The sequence below is a fragment of the Furipterus horrens genome, unplaced genomic scaffold (genome assembly GCF_987537825.1).
Source record: "Furipterus horrens unplaced genomic scaffold, mFurHor1.1.pri manual_scaffold_2, whole genome shotgun sequence".
NCBI lineage: Eukaryota > Metazoa > Chordata > Mammalia > Chiroptera > Furipteridae > Furipterus > Furipterus horrens.
The window spans coordinates 141,653,846-141,668,904 of NW_028327172.1; the positions used below are offsets into that span (position 1 = coordinate 141,653,846).

The 15,059-nt window shown below is 40.2% G+C and overlaps 1 protein-coding gene across 3 annotated transcripts in view; it reads right to left on the reverse strand.

The window, feature by feature from the left end:
* The window catches only part of NMT2 (N-myristoyltransferase 2), a 69,017-nt gene that overhangs the window by 20,695 nt on the left and 33,263 nt on the right, over positions 1–15,059 (reverse strand). For all 3 annotated transcript variants that reach the window (XM_090266553.1, XM_090266551.1, XM_090266552.1), the window contains 5 exons: positions 10,887–11,005; positions 10,699–10,790; positions 10,468–10,584; positions 7,729–7,899; positions 6,238–6,346 (listed from right to left, as the gene is read on the reverse strand). In XM_090266553.1, the coding sequence (XP_090122679.1) occupies positions 6,238–6,346; positions 7,729–7,899; positions 10,468–10,584; positions 10,699–10,790; positions 10,887–11,005 (608 nt within the window). The remainder of the gene's footprint in view (positions 1–6,237; positions 6,347–7,728; positions 7,900–10,467; positions 10,585–10,698; positions 10,791–10,886; positions 11,006–15,059) is intronic.

A 15,059-nucleotide genomic window follows, 5' to 3' on the forward strand; every position in this document is an offset into this window, starting at 1 on the left:
CATTGATTGATTGGTTGCTTTCCAAAGGTTCTGTGACTGGGGACAGAACCCACAACCCAGGCATGTGCTCCGACCTGGAACCGAATTGGTGACCCCCCAGTTTGTGGGACGATACCCAACCAACTGAGCCACACCAGACCAGACTAAAGCAAAATATTCTTCTGTAGCACAGTTCTGCTGAATTCAATATTCATACTACAAAATCACTAAAATCAACATCCTGAAAGCAACTGTTCTCAAATATTTTGGTCGGCCCCAACTTATGCTCTGAAAGATTACTGAGTAGTTCCAAGGAGCTTTGTTAATGTGGTTATAGCCATCCACATTTGTTACATTAGAAAATAAATTAGGAGTTTTAAAACAAAAGAACATATAAGCACATATTTCATAAGCCTCTGGAAAGACTTCATAGTACACTTGTAAGATAATGAAAGTAAAAAATGCAGTTAGGTTTTAGTAGTATTATAAAAAGCATTGACTTCATGGACCCCCTGAAAAGGTGTCAGGGACTTTTTGAGAACGCCTATCTCAAGTCTCTGAAGGTCAGAGAAATGGGCAGTAGAATGTAGATGAGAACACTTATGAAACGGTATGTTTGGGCAAATAGGGAGAAAATATATAAACTTAGCAATTTATAAACACTTCAAGTTTTTACAGAAGCATTAAAGCAGAAGAGAACAGATAATGTCAGCTATAAAAAATCTAAGGTCCTAGAAAACACAGGGAGAATATTTACTTCTGCTGTCCAGCAATGGCTTGTGTATCTCATGGCCTAAACCTGCTTCTTTGACATCACAAAGTCACATACTCTTCAGAAAAATCTAAAGAAGCATGAAATAAATTTAAAAATGTAAAAGAAATATTCAAATTATAGCTGTTGTCTTCAGGAAGAGACGGGAAGAACATAAAGCTTAGATTAAAATGGTAACTTTGGCATAATCTGAAGGAGTGAAGTAGTAATATGTTCTGAGTGTTCAATAAGAAGCAAAAAAATATTTTCCAATAACTGAGAAAAATCTTAAATTTCATAAACAAACTCTACATCTCAATCAGACTTACTTGCCCATGGTCCTTACTCAGTGGACTTGAAATGTGGGTAAAATCTGCTTACAAGGGCATAGGGAATAAAGCTCAGAGTCTATCAAAAAACGTGTCATATGTCAAGCTATGTGGCATGAATGTTTTAGAACCAAAATTCCAGAGTGGAGATGTAAGCAATGATTATGGTTTTTTGACTTTAAAAAGGAGCAGTATGACACTAAACACTAAAAAAATTATCTACTATTAAATCTAAAACATCTCATGCACCTTAGTATATCCTCACAAGCAACACAGCAGGAATGCTGGGAGATTCATCTGCCTCCTTCTCTTTTTCTGATTCAGATTATTCCATCTTTAAGAGCACTGACAACAACAACAACAAAAATCCACCCTTTGGGGGGAAATGCTCAATACTAAATTAAAAACAAACCAACATAAGGGTAGAGAAATGCACTACTCGGGGAAAAACCTTAATATTTTAGATAGCAGTAGCCAGTGGCATAGGCTCCAGGAGAGTTCTGGCCAGAGTTTAAACCTCTAGGTAAATGAGTCAGATGTCTCTCTGTCCTCTTCTGTGAAATGAGAAAAGGAGCTGCCCACCTGTGATTGTTAGGAATAATAAATGAGACTACAGATGCACAATGTCTACCATTATGCTGGCCACAATAAATGTTACCTCATGTTTAGGAGTCCACAAAAATGATACAAAGCAAGCACAAGAAGCAAAAACAATATTAATGAATCAAAAAATATGAGCCTGCGAGCCAAGTGTCGCTGGTTCCATTCCCAGTCAGGGCACATGACTCGGTTGCACGTCAGGTCCCTAGTTGGGGGCGCAAGTGAGAGGCAACCACACAGTGATGTTTCTCTCCCTCTCTTTCTCCTTTCTCCTCTTTCTAAAAATAAATAAACAAACAAACAAATACATAAATTCTTAAAAAAAAAAAAAAAAGACATCCACAGAGCAAAAGTTGCATGCAATGATACAAAACCATTCTTAAAAAGACGTGGTTGCCAGTGGTGGCATCACCCAGCTAGGCCCCTGTGGCAGGAGGAAGTGGCCTAGTATATGCTGCATTGTCTAGTTTCTAACTCAAGAGATCGCTCTCCGTACCTCCCAATTTTCCAATACAGTGGAACCTCGGTTCTTGAACTTAGTTTGTTCCAGAAAATTGTTCAAGAGCGATTTGTTTGAAAACTGAATCTCTTTTGTCTGTCACCTAAGAGATGTGCGGCTGAGCATGAAAGGCTTGTCAGGTAGAGAATCGAGACATTTTTTTCTATGAACAACTTGGATGAGAATGGAATTGTTCAAGAACCGAACTGTTCAAGAACTGAGGTTTGATTATATCTGTACTTTCATCTCTTTTTTCATTAATTTACTCTTTATCTTTCTTTCCTTCTCTATGACTTAGAAGGGGGGAAGGAGACTGGAATATGCCAATTAGAGTTGTTTGGACCTTGACAATTGTCCTTTCCTATTTTAACCTATGCTCTAATGACTGCACAGTGAGACATTTGGTGGGACTGAGCCATGATGCCCCCACAAGAGGTGTGTTAGAGGTTAGAGTAAACGCAAAGGGATCAAACAGGCAAAACCTGAAAGTTTGGGGCCTGCATCCCAGGACCTCCACTTATTAATGACAGGCCCCGTTTAAGTGTTAAACTTCACAAAGCTTAGTCTTTTCATCTATAAAATGAGGATAAGAAATGCCAACTTCAAAAGGTTATTTTAAGAATATATTGAATAACATGTGTGAGAGTACTTTATAAACTTCAGTTTATTGGGGAAATAAAAACCAATGCCTGACCAGTGACTTATTACCAACTGTTATCTGCACTGATTCTAGTACAAAAACATAAAAGCCGATGGACAAAGTCAAGTCAAAAATACTTTTACAGCTCAAATTCTAATTATCCTGAATAAACCATCCACTCCATTTTGGGCAACCTACATGTAAGTGGGTGCTCTCCTTAGATACAAGCTAGACTGCCTTAGGGTCAACAAGCTAAAACTTGGGGAGACCAAAGTAGAACAGCATTAACCTCAAGTGAAAAAGGCAGGCGTGCTTGAAGTTTTTAATTCAATTCACAGAAAGCAAAGCAGTTAACAATGGGCAAGGAAGACACTGAGAATAAACGGTATCTACAGAGGGCATGTTTCATCTCAGGGGGGTCCCATTTTTCTCACTACCATTTTGCCCATGATTTTGTCTCTCTCAATTGCTCTTGGTCTTGGCCATTAGCAGAAATTGTTTCTAGCTTCAAAAGAATCTATCAATATTGATTGTTATGACAATAGTGTGGCCTCTGAATATTTTCCTGTTTTTCATTTCAGAACCCTAGCTTGAGAGGCCTGCTTCTTCTTCCCCAGGTTGTGTGGACACCCCTTCTTCATGTCACCCTGTTTTTTTATTACCATCTTCTCTGTCTTCCCCCTCCCTCCCTGGCCTCACAAAGAGGCAGTGAGCTCATCAGTTTGAACCCCCACTTCTGCAACAACAGCTAAGACAGAAGGGAAGAACATGCCTTCCGATCCTGCCAGGTCATGAAGCCCAAGAATGATGAGCCTGGCACTTTCAACATCTGCTTTCCTTCACCTCCATTTCTCTCCTTATTAAATTATGTCCACAGTCAGACATTACGTGATTCTCGCCTAGTATCAGAAAAAAGACCTCAATTCATGCAGCCACCGATTATATGCATTTGGCAAACATATAACTGGCCAAAAGACAAAAGGAACTGGAGTACGCTGCACCTAGAACGGCCACAAGTGGGGTCGAGAGGAGCATTCTACATGACTCCCCAACCAGGTTAAAGTATGTACTAAGACTACTTTGTAAATACCCCCAAATAGAATAATTCTGAAGAAATCAAAACTTCAAACAAAAAATCTCATCTGTACTGGGCAGGTTCTTTTTCTTAATTTAATGTTTATTGTGTTTCTTTCCATTACCATTTATCCCCCTTATACCCTATTCCCCCAGCAATCACCACACTGTTGCCCACGTCCATGAGTCCTTTTTCCTTTTTGCTCAATCCCTCCACCCCCTAACTCTCTCCCCACCACTAGCTGTCATGTGCTCTCCATCTGAGTCTGTCTCTGTTTTGCTTGTTAGTTCAGTTTGTTCATTAGATTCCACATATGGTATTTATCATTCTCTCACTGGCTCACTTCATGTAGCATAATGTTCTCCAGGTCCATCCATTCTGTTGCAAAGGGTAAAATTTTCTTCTTTTTTACAGCCGAGTAGGATTCCAAAGTGTAAATGTTCCAGTTGTTTTATCCACTCATCTACTGAAGGACACTTGGGCTGCTTCCATATTTTGGTGATTGTAAATAACACTGCAGTGAAAATAGGGGTGTTTATGTTCTTCTGAATTAGTGTTTTGGGCTCCTTCGGATATATTCCCAGAATTGGGATCATTGGGTCAAAAGGCAGATCTATTTGTAGTTTTTTGAGGTACCTCCATACTGCATTGAACAGTGGCTGCACGAGTCTGCATTTCCACCAACAGTGCAAAAGGGTTCCCTTTTCTCCACATCCTTGCCAGCACTTATTGTCTGTTGATTTATTGATGATGACCATTCTGACAGGTGTGAGATATTATCTCATTGTGGTTTTAATTTGCATTTCTCTGATGATTAGTGATGTTGAGCATCTTTTCATATGCCTATTGGCCATCTGTATGTCCTCTTTGGAGAAGTGTCTGTTCAGGTCCTTTGCCCACTTTTTAATTGGGTTGTCTGTTGTTTTGGTGTTTTGTAAGTAGTTTATACATTTTGGGTATTAACCCCTTACCAGATGTATCAGCAAATATGTTCTCCCATACCATGGGCTGTCTTTTGATTTTGTCGACGATTTCCTTTGCTGTGCATGTGGTGGACAGATTCTAAGATGGCCCCAGAGAGGTCCTCCTTTCAAGTATGGGTGCGACCTGTGACTTGTGTCTAACCGATGAAATGGTGACTTGATGTCACTTTTATGAATTGGGAATAAGGTTCCAATGTCCCTCTTGCTAGGAGAGTCTCTCTATGGACTCTCTTCACTGGCTTTGATGAAGCACGCTGCCATGTTGTAAACAGCCCTGGAGAGAATCCCATGAGGCCAAGAGCTGAGGTGGGCTTCGGCGGACAACCAGTAAGGAACTTACTGGAACTTAGCCCAACTGTCTGCCAGGATCTCAATACTGACAATGGTCCTGTGAGCCTGGCAGTGGATCTGACCCTGCCAAGTTTTTAGATGAGACCTGGCTGACACCTTGACGGCAGCTTCATGAGAGACCCTGAGGCAGAGGCCTCAGCTAAGCTGTGCCTTCATTCCTGACCCACAGAATGTGGGAGGACAGTTAATGTGTTGTTTTAAGCTGCTACATTTGCAGTCATCTGTTACACAGCAATAGATCACTAATACACCATCCCAGCCAAGACTGGTATGCACATCTAAATTTCTATAATAAAAAATTATTCATCAATAAAAAAGAATGAAATCTTCCCATTTGCAACAACATGGATGGACCTAAAGGGTATTATGCTAAGTGAAATAAGTCAGAGAAAGACAAATACCACATGACTTCACTTATATATGGAATCTAAAAACAACCAAAAACAAATGAATAAACAAAACAGACCCACAGATACAGAGACCAAACTGACAGTTGCCAAAGGGGAGGGTATTAAGGGGATGGGTGAAATTTTTTAAAAAGTTATTTTTTAAATAATAAAATCAAATAATCTTCTCATATTAAAAGATTTTTTTTTCATATTGGGAATATACTAGATTAAAAATAATAATTTATTAAGATATTATTTCCTCTCCCAGGTCTCTCTTCTAAACTTTATACCTTAATTCCATTGATTTAAGATTTCATCAGAAGCCTCTCTCTTACTTAACTGACCATAAATACTCAAAATTTTAAAACTTACGTGTCTTGAGTTCAAGCCCATGCAACCACAAACTGAAAAACTTAAAAAGCCTTAAAAACAAACAAACAAACAAACAAAAAAAAAACCTGGGATTTCCAAGTGAACTCCCTTACTTCTCCTAGCCCCTGAGTTCTATGCAGACCTTTTAGCTACCTATTCATATCCTCAGATACATGTCAGTTTTTTTAAGACTCCTGCAAATAATTCTTTGCTACATTAAAAGCTTCAGTCATTATAGTCTTGAAAAACTGCAAATCATTTTTACTTACATCTGGAAGTCTGTACAGCTTCATTGTTCTCTGTAAAGTCATATTTCTACTCAAATGAGAAAATTTCACTTCTACCAATTTTCTGGGGTTTAGTGATCGATGCCAGTATCTGGAATACAATAAAGGTTTGAAAATCAAACTGACTTCTAATTCTCCAAGTTGTTACTCTGCCTCAGCTCAGCTGCTGTAGAACATTTAATGAACACCTAAGTTGTGTCTGGTAGTTGCTGGAGGCTGGCTGGACCTCTTCCAAAGCAATTATTTTATCAGGCTGTTTTACCTCTAAATATATATCCTGCATTCCTAGTTATGTTCCTTTGTAGTTTGTGATCTTTCATCTTTCAGTAAAGAGGTATCTTAAATTGTAAAAAGTCATATTAATAATGACCAGTTTCCAAGTATTTAATAACCATCACTGATTCTACAGAAAGCAAACCAAAAAGTTTAAAAACATAATAATAGCCCTTGCTGGCGTGGCTCAGTCGGTTGGAGCATCATCCCATAAACCAAAAGGTCTCAGATTTGATTCCTGGTCAGGGCATGTATAAGAGGCAACAGATTGATGTTTCTCTTCCTTTCTCTCTCCCACCCTTTGCCCCTCTCTAAAATAGTAAGCAGTCCTTGGGTGAGTAAAAAAAACAAACATGAAAACATTACCCCAAAATTAGTAGCTTTCATGTTTATATAACACACACCAAAGAGAACAACTTTTGGAGAAACTAGCTTGAATTTCTTAGGTAATTCCAATTAATGTACTGGGATTAATGATTTCTATTACTATGTACCTGTGAAGTCTTCTTTATTCTGTTTATTAATAATTTAATAGGACATAGTAATTTTACAATTTCATTTTTTATACTATGTTTACCTGAAGTTTCATTTTATTTAAGTCAATAAAAATAGTGGAAGGAGAGAAACTCTGATTCTTCAGAAATAGATTAGTCAAGTGACAATCTGGTAAGCCATTTTCTCACTGGATTAACCTTTGAAAAGTTGATAAGAGCAGACAGAGTCATAAAAACAGAGCTTAAGCCTCTTCTTATTCTTAGCAAAAAAGTATGTCAGGGCTTTTCAACTGATGTTTCTCAAGCTTTTGGAATAGAACCGCAGAGCACAGTATAAGAATGAGTGTTAGAGGAGGAAGGAAAATGGTAGAGGAGGAAGGAAAATGGTACCACACTGGATATTTCTACATCATGATGCCCTGGGTTTCCCCAAGGTAGAGACAGCACTAGTCTTTCAAATGGAAGAGACACCAAAATGCAGCTCCAGATCACTGGCATACAAGTGGCTGCATGGTAACTGAAAAGAAGACTGGGCTCAGTGGTTCTTGCTTCTAGTCTCCTTCCTGCTACCAACCAACTACATGATCATGAGTAAGCCAAAATCCCTCTGAGCTACACATGAGAATAATACTGCACTTCCACAACAAAGCAGGGAGGCTCAATGCTTCCGTACAGGTAAGATGCAAGGTAAGGGTGTTGCTATTACCTGCATGTGGCCACTGGCTTAGGAAGAACCACGCCAGCAGTATAAACGGCCTGGAAAATCCCTTCCAGATTCACTCTTCTAGTTATTTCTCGAATTAACACTGGGGCTACCCGTTTTGATCTCAATTTCTTATGAACACAAAGAAAGTTGATTTCAACCATCTTCTTCACACTAAGAAATAAAGATGCCAAAATTAGAGCACACGTTTTAAAATATAAAACAACACATAAAATTTCAAAGAATAAGGAACTGAAAGACCTCTTTAAACACAATATTTAAGAAAAATATTCTACCATCTAGACATTTCCCAAGTTCAGATTGATATACTATTTCCCATACACCCTTGCCAAAATAATTATAACTCTAGACCATGGAGATACAAAGTCTCTTCCCCTGCCCCCCGAAATAAATCTGAAATACCTATTTATAGCTTTGTTTACTCTGCTGCATACATATGTACATGTATATGTAACATGCAAATATGTATACAAAACATATCTGTGTGTGTGCATGTATGAGACTGAGGCACAGGGAGAAACAGTTGTCTTTTTTTGTTGTTTACAGACCAATGCTTTAAAAAACTAATAAACTATTTTTAAGTACATTTTATTGACTATCTATTACAATTGTACCACTTTTTCCCCCCTTTGCCCCCTTCTGCCCAGTACCCTCATTCTCTCCAGCAAGCCCACCCCCCTTAGTTTATGTCCATGGGTCATGCATACAAGTACTTTGGCTTCTCCATTTCCTATACTATTCTTAACTTCCCCCTGTCTATTTTGTACCACCAATTATGCTTCTTAATCCCTGCACCTTTTCCCCCATTCTCTCTCTTCCCCCTCCCAGCTCATAACCCTTCAAGTCATCTCCGTATCTATGCTTCTGTTCCTATTCTTGTTGTTTGCTTAGTTTGTTGAAAGTTCCTTAGTTGGCTTAGTTGTTGAAAGCTGTGAATTTGTTGCCATTTAATGTTCATAGTTTTGATCTTCTTTTTCTTAAACAAGTCCTTTTAACACTTCATGTAATAATGGCTTGTTGATGATGAACTCCTTTCGCTTTATTTTGTCTGGAAAGCACTTTTTCTGCTCTTCCATTCTAAATGATAGCTCTGTTGGATAGAGTAATCTAGTCCTTGCTTTTCATCACTTTCAATACTTCTTGCCAGCCCCTTCTAGCTTGCAAAGTTTCTTTTGAGGAATCAGCTGATAGTCTTATGGGAACTCCTTTGTAGGTAACTCACTGCTTCTGTCTTGCTGCTTTTAAGATTCTCTCTTTATCTTTAACCTTTGGCATTTTAATTATGATGTATCTTGGTGTGGGCCTCTTTGGGTCCAACTTGTTTCCTCCCTGGATTTATATGTCTATTTCCTTCACCAAATTAGGGAAGTTACCATTCATTAGTTTTTCAAATAAGTTTTCTATTTCTTGCTCTTCCTCTTCTCCTTTTGGCATTCCTATGATTCAGATGTTGGTACATTTGGAGATGTCTCAGAGGCACCTTATACTATCCTTGGTTGAATGCTTATTTCTTCCTTATGCTCCAAATCATTGACTTGAATCTCAGCTTCATTTCCTCCACTGTTGGTTCCCTGTAGATTTTTCTTTATTTCACTTAGTGTAACCTTCATTTCTTACTGGGTCTTTTTTACTTTGTTGCCATACTCAATGAGTTCTTTCAGCATCCTGATCACCTGTGTTTTGAACTCTGCATCTGATACACTGGCTATCTCCACTTCTTTTAGTTCTTTTTCTGGGGTTTTGTTCTGTTCTTTCATTTGGGCCATGTTTTCTTGCCCCCTCAATTCAGCAGCCTCCCTGTGTTTCTGTGTTTTAGGTAGAGCTACTTTGACTCCCTGTCTTAGTGCACCTGTTAAGTTATATGATGCGGAGCCTTAGATATTCACCAGGGTGGGGCAACCCCCTTCACTGCTTTGTGGCTCTGTGTGGTGGGAGGGGCTGGAGAGGGTACAGTGCCACTGGCTGGCTTCTGGAGGTTTGCCTGGCACCGGTTTCCCTTCCCATATGTGACTGGCACCCTCTAGCTGTTGCCCTAGTGGTGATTCCCAGAGTGGGTGGCTTTGTGTATGTTATAAGTCTGTGCACGCCCTTTACATAGACTCTCCTGAGAAATCAGCAGTTTCTTCTGCCACCCCAACCCCCACTGGTTTTCACAGCCAGAATTTATGAGGCTGGAACCCTGGGCTGTGCTGTCTGGCCTAGGGCTAGGATTTCTCGCTCCCATGATATCCCTCCTGACTTTTATCCACCACATGTGAATGTGGGACCGCCTGTTCCACCACTGCTACCACCTCTGAGTCACACTGCGTCCTCTCTGTCCCAACCCCACTACAGTACTCTGTCCTTCCTACCTGTCTGGATGAATATGGCTTCTTTAAATCCTTGGTTGTTGGACTTTCATACAATTTGATTTTCTGGCAGTTCTGGGTGTTTTTTGTTTGGAGGTTAGCTGTAATTCTTCTTGTGGTTGCATCAGCATGCAAAGTGTGTCTACCTACGCCTCCATCTTGGCCAGAAGTCTTAATAAACTATTTTTTAGAGCAGTTTTAAGTTCACAGCAAAACTAAGCAGAATGTACAGAGTCCCATATACACCTGGCCCACACACACAATCTCCCCCTCTAGCAACAGCCTGCAGCAAGTCACTTTTAAAAACCTATGATCATGGCAATTCTGAAAAAGCAACACATCAAAACCAACATGGGAAAGCTTTAATATGTACCTGTCATAAATCCGAATGTTTGCTGGGATGGCACTTATGAACCCTACCAGTTTTTTGTTTGAAGACACTCTGACTCCACAGTGCCACTGAAGAAGCCAGCCTGGGGGACGCAGAGCCCTGAAGTCAACAAAGGCAAGGAAAACAGGTACCAGTTAGTGTCCTAGAATACAGGGACAGACAGAGATGTATCACCCCCATCCCACCACTGCCCTTAAGACCCATGAGACTCACCACAGCAGGAACTCAGGCGAATAGTCAAACCGGAACATGTTGTCATCATCCTCTACGTAATTTTCATTTAACAAGGTGTACAGCTCCTTGAGCTACAAGACCAAAAGGGTGTCCTATCTATGGTGCTCAGAACCAACTCGGAAGCAATTCACACAAATGAAGGTGTTGAATTTAAGAGTTTTACTCACCACTTCGGCATTACCCAAATCTAAAGTGTCCCACATAAAACCCTGTGGCAAGGAATATGGTTCTTGACGCACGTTGTCTTTATCTGCTTCAATTGCACCATGAGATGTTATCACTTCATCTGGAGAGGAACAGAAAAGAAGACAAAAAGAGAATATTCAATCTACAAAGCATTCTGACTATCCAAAATGGTCCATTACATACAATAAAATCATATTTAGGGCTTTTGGGTTTAATATAATCTTTAAAAATATATTATTATTTCAGCTACCTCTAGAGTGAAAAAGGGTGACTAGGTAGTGGTGGAGAATAACCGCTACTTCACCACTAAAAGGAGAAATCCTCTCTCATGCAATGACAACGTGTATCATGAATGGTAGTGATTTCTCAGTCTCAACCCTAAAATTACAGCACCACGGGAAACAACGTAAGTTTGATGACAGACTTAGAGATGTTCCCTTTTTATTCTGCACTTCAACAAGCCAGGGGGTTGGGGGTGGTGGAAGGGGAATATGGGAGGAGGGCTGCAGGGACCTCTGACCCTTTCCAGCAAAATCTAAGATTAATTTTAGTTTTGCTCAATCCCTTCACCCCCTAACCTAACCCCCCGCCCCACTAGCTGTCATCTGCTCTCCATATGAGAGTCTGTCCTCATTTTCCTTGTTAGTTCAGTTTGAGCAAAAAAGGAAAAAGCATTCATGGACATGAACAACAGTGTGGTGATTGCTGGGGGGAGGGGGCCATAAGGGGACTAAATGGTAATGGAAAAAAAATATAATGAAGATTAAATTTAAAAAAAAAACCAGACACTATCTAAACTGAAGATAAAGCTTGTCCATTAGGACTAAGATACTTTAAAATTAAACTATTATTTCCTGGATGCATCTTCCCAGAAGCTGCTAATCTTTCCTACCATAATATTGTGACAAACTAGCAAGAATCATGAAGAAAAATTTAAAAAATAAAATTGGAGAGTATATGTAAATATGAGTATGTGTTTACACAGTAAACCATGGACTCATGTCCAAACATACTGAATTATGAATTAAGTCTAAAATATGATGAAGTATTCTAGAAACATAATAAACAATGAACTAAGAGTACAGCTGAATAGTTTGAAATTATAATATGAAACCTTAAAAGTTCCATAACCTTTTTTATTAAGATACAATATTCTATTTAACATTGAGTTTTCCTTCTAAATAGAAGTCTCAAAAATATGATACTCTCAGAAGTTAAGAACTTATTGAAGCAAAATAAATGTCAAATTGTTGGCTAGTCAAATAACAAGTACCACTCATAGATATTTTAAATGCATTTATGCATTATGTACTTTTAGCAATGTTACATGCAGAAATTACAGGTTGAACTAGAGGAATCATAAATTACATTTGGCCACAAAACACAGTAAAAAAATGTGATCAAGCACTAAAAACTACAACTGTAGTTCATCACTAGAAACAGAAAAAGGACCCATGAAAACGAAAATAAAATCAAATTAATTTCAGGACTGTTTATGTCTCTCTACCTGGATTGCTGGCAGTGCAGTTCAGGTCATCAACATCTCTAGCAATTCCCACAAAGGTGCCCTTTTCCAATTTCTTCTCTGCAGCTTCCTCATGTGGCTGGGATAAAACCCTGGCACACCCAACTCTCCAGGAGTAGCCACACTGAGCGCCCTTAGGGTGGCCCCAGCGCAGAGCCTTCGCGAGGCCCTCTCCATGCTCTTCATAGGGCTGGCCACTTGAGTATTTTCAGATATAAGCTTTGCGCTTACACACAGCTTTCTCATAGCATCTTCCCCTGACTAAAGCTTTGTCCTACCTAGAGTATATCCTCCCCTCCAACCTCCACTGTGCCTCCACTTATCCTATTTTCACACCACTGTTTCCCCCGTATGTACCTCAGTGCCTGACACTTAGTAAGAGACACTTAACACACCTCTCCTAAATATAATTCAGCCATTAAGAAAAAGGAAGAATATCATGCCATGTGCACAACATGGATGAGGTGGAGGGTAGGGAAGTGGGTGAAGGGAGTCAAAAGGTACAGACTTTTGGTTATATGATAAATAAGTCCTGTAATGTATAGCATGGTTACTATAATTAATAAAACTATATTGCGTATTTGAAAGTTGCTAAGACAGTAAATCCTAGAAGTTCTCACTACAAAAAAAATTCTGTTACTATGTGTGGTGACGGATGTTAACTAGACTTACTATGCGATCATTTTGCAATATTTATCGAATCATCATGTTATACACCTGAAACTAATACAATGTTATATGTCAATTGTACCTCAATAAAACAAACAAATAATAAAACCAGGAAGAGGGGGAACCCTGGTATCTGCTGATTACAAATCACCCTCAGGTATAGGTTCTTACCATCACAGACCTTTTAGCAGGTGGAAGTCACAGGGTTTGTACCAGCTCCAAGGGGCTTCCTTTTCTCTCCTTTCTAACCCCTGACTTTGTTCTATTCATCTTATCTCCACTCTATCAGCTCATCTCCAAAAGAATACCTTAGGCTTCCTCAAGTCAGCCCAAGTGGCCAGATTCCCACCTGCTCCCTGAGAGTCCCTTCAGACCTTTGCTTGGGGCTCGCCTATCCGCACAACATCAGGGACCATCCCGTTCAAGCAGCTGCAAAGAGCTGGCTGAGTTCAGACTGAACCTGGACATAGCTCTGGAGAGAAACAGTTCCCCTGACTGTCACACGTTCTCCCCTACCTCAGGCTCCCTCTTCAGTACCAGGGGTTCTAGGAACTAGAGAATCGTGCAAGGATTTAGGGGAGAGGACCTAGGCTATCTTCCCAAAGAGGTGTGCTGGGCTTAGGTGCCCTGGAGATGGCTTTCTCCTCCCCAAGACAGTGACCTAAAACACTAACAGCTTGCCAAGCAATAATAAGCCAAGCCCACACATTCGGATCAATAAAATACGTCCTTTTAGCTAACAGTCACTCAATTCAATATCATTGAAAATTCTGTAAATTCCTCGAGAGAGTCTTCCTCCACTACCATATACACTTCTAGAGCCTGAAAGAAAAGGGAGGGAGGAAAATTTCTTTCTTCTTTCTTTCATGTTCTAAAGCTCATGCTTTTTAAGCTGCCTGGGGTGGGCATGGGTGGGAGACAAATGGTAACTTCAAAAAAGTTTAAAAACCGTTATTTAAAGGCACAGAGAAGAACTGTCCCCTAATTTATATGTGATAAAACTGATTATTTGTACATCTAGGCTATGAAGAGTTTTAGATGGCAATTAATCCTTTATATTACACAGATTCTGGAACCCAAACAAACCAGAAAGAAAAAAATAGAAATAATTGAGACTTCCAGTCAAGGTGGCAGCATAGGTAAACACAACATGCCTCCTCATACAACCACATCAAAATTATAACTAAATTATAAAACCACTATCACTCAGAACTGGCAGAAATTGAGCTGAATGGAAGTCTGACAACTACAGAATTAATTAAAGGTTGGTCCCACATACACGTGTGGTGGATAAAAACTTGGGAGGGATTTCTTGGGAGCGAGGAGTCCCAGCCCCACACCAGGCCCCTCAGCCCAGGGTTCTGGTGCCAAGAAGGTAACTCCCCACAACTTCTGGCTGTAAAAACTAGTGGGGATTGAGTCAGTTGAAGAAACTGCTGGGATGCCAAGCAGTTCCTCTTAAAGAACCCACACACAAACTTACTCAGACGCTCTCCCTCTGAGCTCCAGCACTGGGGTAGCAGCTTGAAAGGCACCAGTGGCACACAGGGAGAAACTGAGGTGTCTGGCATCAAGGCAAGAGCTGGGGGATGGCTTTGTCCCAGAGAGAAAGGTGGGTAGAGCCACAGAGCTGGCAGGCAGGTACCATATCTGAGACTTCAACACCTGGCTAATACTGTTTCCCACTACAGCTGTTAACATAGCTTTTCATATGACTGACTGGTCTAGGCTCCTGCTTCACAACTTCCTAAATCCTCTCAAATAAGCAACAGCTGGCCTCAGTGAGCCTCCAGCCCTGTACCTCTTGCTAAGTGGCCCCAGGCATGGCACTAGCAGCAGCCAGCCTAGATTCACAGATTGGCTTTGCCTGGGAATATCAAAGCCCAGCACAAGTGGCAGACATCTCAAGATTGCTTTATACCTCAGGCAGGGTGGCCCCGGGCAAAACACAAGTGAGGGC